This window comes from Quercus suber, unplaced genomic scaffold (assembly GCF_002906115.3).
Source record: "Quercus suber isolate HL8 unplaced genomic scaffold, Cork oak 2.0 scaffold_383, whole genome shotgun sequence".
Lineage (NCBI taxonomy): Eukaryota > Viridiplantae > Streptophyta > Magnoliopsida > Fagales > Fagaceae > Quercus > Quercus suber.
The window spans coordinates 412,308-418,094 of record NW_027069835.1 but is presented as its reverse complement, the minus strand read 5'-3'; the positions used below and the strand labels follow the sequence as shown (position 1 = coordinate 418,094).

Genomic DNA, 5,787 nt, shown 5'->3' with positions numbered 1-5,787 from the left:
CGGCTAAATTTTTGTAATACTAATTTGAGGTATATGTGTAAGTGGGTTTGCAATTGAACCAAGTACTGGGTTTGGAATGCTAAAGAAATTTCAACAAATTGGGCTTGTAATTTTTGTAAGAGAAAATTTATAGGCCCAGCCCAGACCATTGTGATGTGGTGCTGTGCAAGAAAAGGCCTAATATATTATTTTTATAAGAAAAACTAAAAAGGCCTACTTTTTTTTTTTATAAGAAAAAAAAAAAAAAAAGGCCTAATTAATTGGCCACAGTGTCGATTGTTGTTGAGCCTCTACTTAAAACATTTTTAATCTTGACATTCTTGTTCGTAAGTTCTAAATGTTAAAAATTCAAAATCACTCAAGTTGGGTTTTGGATACTTGAATTTGAATTTTGAATCAATGAATTTAAAATGTTTTGATTCTAAATCTTTAAATTTAAAAGTTCCTTATTTGCCCATCCAAAAAAAAAAATCCTTATTTGGATGCAATTTATACTAATGAGGTTTTTTTTTTTTTTTTTTTTTTGATAATTTGATAATAGTGGTCAAGAGATTTAAACTTTGAATGACTCCATTAAAAATACACAATGTGTCAGTTAAAATATATGACTCTTAGCTATACATAGAAGGATTTGAAGTTATAAAATTTCAAATCTATTGAAGTATAATTTCAAATCCTTTATTAGGCATCTAATTTTCTAAAATTTAGGTCCTTTGATTCTTTAAACTATCCAAACAAAGTATTTAGATTTTACTCACCTAAATCCAAATTTACAAGCTCAAACAAATAAGAAATGACTGAGAATGTGCCCCTTTCTCCACCTTGACACATACCATGTCACTGTCTCACTGACATAACTAAGAGACATATTGGTTAACAATCAACATAGGAAAGAAACAAAGATGAGATGTAGATGATTTCTTTGTAAAAATTTTCTGTGAGCCACAAGCATTTGAGGTCTTGGATAAGATAAGGAACCTGAAAATTAGTTTCCACTCAAAAAACTGAATTTTAAAAAGTTTTGGACATACATGTCAAGTTCTTGCCTCCCACTCTCCTACCATTTTTTCTCATTTATCTCTTTCTTTTCTTTTATACTTAAATTTATTTATACCTTTCACGTATTTTGTCATACTAATACACTTCAACACACACTCTCAAAAAGAGCATATAGATGGAGGCAAGTGCAGAGGTTAATCAGCGCATTGCTAGGATCACAGCTCATCTCCACCCTTCAAATCTTCAGGTCTGTCTTGGTGGTGTTACACTTAAAGAAGTCTTACTTGTGTAACTAAGCCATGGTGATCATCAATGTTGCATGAGATTATTCTTTTCATCCATCATGTTATTATGATTATGGCTAATGCCAAGGTTGCATCAAGTACTTAATAATAAACGAGAAGCCTCTATTGATTAAATTATATCTAAATAGAAATGCTCTCAATCTAATGAGCCCTTCAATTCAAATAATTGCTCTTCCTTACTATTGTGTATACTGATAACCACCATGGCTCATAATGAAAATCATCTCTGATAATTTTCTTCTTGCTGACCTCATTTGTTGTGCATTCATTTCTACGTACTTTCTGTATCAAAATCTAGTTATCTATATGATACATAATCTTCAACAAAATTGAAATTGTGGTTCCTTTCATGCCTTCTGATGTTTGGAAATGAAATTGATGTGTTATGTGGATTATATGTAACAAAAGATGGAGGAAAATTCTAGTTTGAGGGCAGCAAATTGCCGAGCAAAAGGTGGGGCACCTGGGTTCAAAGTTGCAATCTTGGGTGCTGCTGGGGGCATTGGTCAACCTCTTGCTATGTTGATGAAGATAAATCCTCTAGTCTCGGTTCTTCATCTCTATGATGTTGTCAACTCGCCTGGTGTCACAGCTGATATTAGTCACATGGACACTGGTGCTGTGGTAATATTTCATTATCATTGCTATTAAATATTCTTCTATGTTGTTTCCCCTCCCTCTTATGCTGCAACTTTTTGTTACAATCAATAGTAAAATTGATTATTTTCTTGAAACTTTGATATTTACCTGATATTAAAACAATGAAATTTAGATTTCAACCATTTTTTTAAACCCTATTTCTAAGTTGGGGTTTTCAATCAAGGATCAATCACATGAAAATCTGGTGCATATTTAAAATGCAGAACTAGAAAGAGTTGATCTATATGAACTTGGAAAGTAAATGTTATCTCTGGGTTCTAGGTGCGTGGTTTCTTAGGACAGCCACAGCTTGAGAGTGCTCTTACTGGCATGGACCTTGTAATCATACCTGCTGGTGTGCCAAGGAAGCCTGGAATGACAAGGGATGACCTTTTCAAGATCAATGCTGGAATTGTCAAGACCCTCTGTGAAGGCATTGCAAAGTGTTGCCCCAATGCTATTGTCAACTTGATCAGCAATCCAGTGAATTCCACTGTTCCAATTGCAGCTGAGGTTTTCAAGAAATTTGGCACTTACGACCCAAAGCGACTTCTGGGAGTTACAATGCTCGATGTTGTGCGAGCAAATACTTTTGTGGTATGTAACAATAGCTAGATATTTTTTATTTGTGCTCTACACGGTAAGGATTCTGTTAATTCTCATTTGACTTTAATATCTCGATTTGTTGTTCGTTAATAAAAATGACAATTGTCCAACAATAAATATCCTTCAATTGCAAGTATTAGGCAAACATCAGGTAGTTTTATGAAGTAATCAAGTAAAAGACTGCTCCAAATGTGCAACACATATGCATAAAGTAATATATAAGTTAAGTACATCATGGATCCAATATGCAATGCTATTGAATATTGATTCTCTCTTCTTCGTCCCCTCTAGTGACAAGATGATCCATAGCATTACCTCTGCATTCCCATGCAAGATAATTGTCCATATTATTGTGGTGCTTGTTTCGAAATGTTAAGTAAATTCTAATTGTGGATCCTCCAATACGTTGCTCATGATTTTCTATTCTTAAATATCAAGTACAGAATCTCTTCTTAAATTATCAGTCATAAATAATCATATCAGAGTTCTCAGTCTTTCTTGTGATTCACTCTCATAGCTTTATTTTCATATTGATAACATGAGAATACATTTCCTTATTAATCATTTGCAATTGATTGTATGACATAAGAAAATTCCTACATCATTTAATGCAAATCTTCAACAATGGATTGCAAGTTTTTTTTTTTTTTTTTTTTTTTTAAAAAGAAAAGTATGAATTCTGCCAGATCATGATAAATAATGGTAGTGCACTAGTGCTTGCAGAGTGCCAAGTAAAAGCATATATGTTTAATTGATTTATGCTTTATTTTTGGATAATAAGCAGTATTTTATGCCATCCAATGATTTTTTACAGGCAGAGGTGCTGGGGCTTGATCCTAGGGAAGTTGATGTTCCAGTTGTTGGAGGTCATTCAGGAGTGACAATTTTGCCTCTTCTGTCACAGGTCTTATAGAAATGAATTTTCAACTTCATCAATTTCAGATTTGTTAATCCAGACATCTAAGTAATGCGTGTTATATTGTAATCAAAATTGTGAAATTAAAAAAATAAACAATAATTTTCAGGTTAAGCCTCCCTGCACTTTAACCAAAGAAGAATCTGAATACCTTACAAATCGCATTCAAAATGGTGGGACAGAAGTTGTTGAGGTAATGTCACTCAGTGCCTTTCATATAATGCAAATCAAATTGGAAAATGAAATATGATCAGATTATCATTGGAGATTCAAATGTTTTCTTGTATTCCTTGCTCACGTATCCCCTGGCTAATGTCTTCTTTAATGCAACTGGAAAGGCAAAGTTTTGGCATACAATTTCATGCAAGCATGTACCTCTATCAACTTGGTTATTTATCAGACCCAAGCAATACATATGCAAAATCATCACTCACATTTTAATAGGATGTTTTGAAATGTTGGTGGAAGCTTATTGCTCTTAAGTGAATTAAGTTCAGAGAGGAAGAGGAAATAGGTAATACTTATAACTGGGGCTTGGGGGGTGGGGGGAAGAGCAAATTGTGATGAATTCATAGAGCTACCTATTGCAGACTGTCTTTTGTACTATATTGATGAAATCTTTGACTTTAACCCAGACAGAGTTAGAAGCTTCAAAACTTCTGTACCATAAAATATCTTTATGGGTTATGGTTACAAGATTTTGGACAATTTCCTACAAAATAATTAATATTTCTTCATTTGGCTAGCAATGAGACTGTAATCTTGACGTATGCTTTTATTTAATTCCTTCTCTTGTTGGCTGGTATAGTTGCTTCAGTCATCTGATACACTGATACGCCTATTGACCAGAGGCAAGATGCCTAGACAAATTGCACCATAGGACCAAAAACCAACCTAGTTTGCACTTTTCTGATACCAGATTTTCTCAAGAAAATTGTACTCTCTCTCTAGGTTAATTATGCTTTAAACTATTTTCACTACTTCTGCATTTGCTAATATCAATTAATTAAATCATAGTTTATATGGTTTTTTCATGTTATGTAGGCGAAAGCTGGGGCTGGTTCTGCAACGCTGTCAATGGTAATATTTTGTTCATTTTGTGACCTCCTAGACATAGAGCTTCAAATATTTATTCAAGCAAATAAGGAAAACTAATATCAGCAAGTGCATTGTATAGGCATATGCGGCCGTTAAATTTGCAGATGCATGCCTTCGAGGTTTGAGAGGAGATGCAGGTGTCGTGGAATGTGCCTTTGTAGCTTCTCAGGTGCCTTGTTCAAGCTGAATTTTTCTATATTAATGATCTTGAATTTTTATTTGAATTCCAAAACTCATTTATAAAGCATGACCTTTTTTGCCAAAATGTTGATAATAGGTGACAGAACTTCCTTTCTTTGCATCCAAGGTACGACTTGGTCGTACTGGAGCTGAAGAGATTTACCAACTGGGACCTCTAAATGAGTATGAGAGGTATGATGATATGCATTTATTATCACTACATGATTATTTTCTCTATTGGAAACAAAGTATAAGCAAGGCAAAATGTAATCTACTTTCCTCATGATTCTTTTGATAGAGTTGGATTGGAGAAAGCAAAGAAAGAGTTAGCCGGAAGCATCCAAAAGGGTATTTCCTTTATTTGGAAATAACTGCTGAGAAGATGCTAATCACAATCTTATCATCTCCTTAAAGGCTCTGTATAATTTTTGTTTACTGTCTCAAATTCCCTCAGTCTTAGTAATCTCCTATTGTATCCTGAACCAGTTGGAAATTTCCCTCAAACTATCTTTCGATCCCCAATATCTTGGGTTGAGTTGCAGCAATTTAACCAAGGGATGTTCAGGGCATTTCATGGACTCTGCATAGGTTTGGTTGCCTTAACATGCAAACAATGCAATTCCATCTGATAATCTTTCTTGCGGAACTAGAGTGTGCTTACTTTAGAAAAGTATAGAAAACATATAATGTGTAGTCATCCAAAAGACATTACGGGTGTGGTTCCCAGAACACCCTCAAACAAATAAGGCATCAGAGCAAGAGCAATATCATTTGTCAAAAATATGAAGACATGACAATACAAGGTATTGTTCTGTTAGTGAGGACAACTCTTTATTTTCAATAATATGGAGAGGATTCTATTATAGAGCGTACGTTTTTGGTATATTATACAGAGTAATAGTTATTAAAATGTAATAAGAATTGTTTTCCAAAAAAAAAAAATGTAATAAGAATTAGTATTACAAGTGATACAAAGAGCTAGAATGACAACTATGTCTATTCATTCTTTTGGTAATAAAACGGGAATAGAAAACTGAATCAATG

At 33.7% G+C, this 5,787-nt stretch overlaps 1 protein-coding gene across 1 annotated transcript; it reads left to right on the top strand.

Annotated features, from left to right (window-relative positions):
- The first annotated feature begins 1,048 nt into the window (after window positions 1-1,048).
- On the top strand, window positions 1,049-5,375 carry LOC112022309 (malate dehydrogenase, glyoxysomal). The gene is made up of 9 exons (XM_024054872.2): window positions 1,049-1,246; window positions 1,713-1,928; window positions 2,226-2,540; window positions 3,364-3,453; window positions 3,575-3,658; window positions 4,510-4,545; window positions 4,643-4,732; window positions 4,841-4,935; window positions 5,042-5,375. The coding sequence occupies exons 1-9, from the start codon at window positions 1,175-1,177 to the stop codon at window positions 5,112-5,114; spliced, it is 1,071 nt and encodes a 356-aa protein (XP_023910640.1). The 5' UTR covers window positions 1,049-1,174; the 3' UTR covers window positions 5,115-5,375.
- Window positions 5,376-5,787: the final 412 nt, after the last annotated feature.

Excerpts from the sequence above, each read along its gene's own strand:
- LOC112022309 (XM_024054872.2), top strand. The coding sequence starts at position 1,175 with ATGGAGGCAAGTGCAGAGGTTAATCAGCGCATTGCTAGGATCACAGCT. Across the intron at positions 3,454-3,574 it reads TTTTGCCTCTTCTGTCACAG|GTTAAGCCTCCCTGCACTTT; the intron begins GTCTTATAGAAA and ends AATAATTTTCAG. Across the intron at positions 4,733-4,840 it reads GTGCCTTTGTAGCTTCTCAG|GTGACAGAACTTCCTTTCTT; the intron begins GTGCCTTGTTCA and ends TGTTGATAATAG.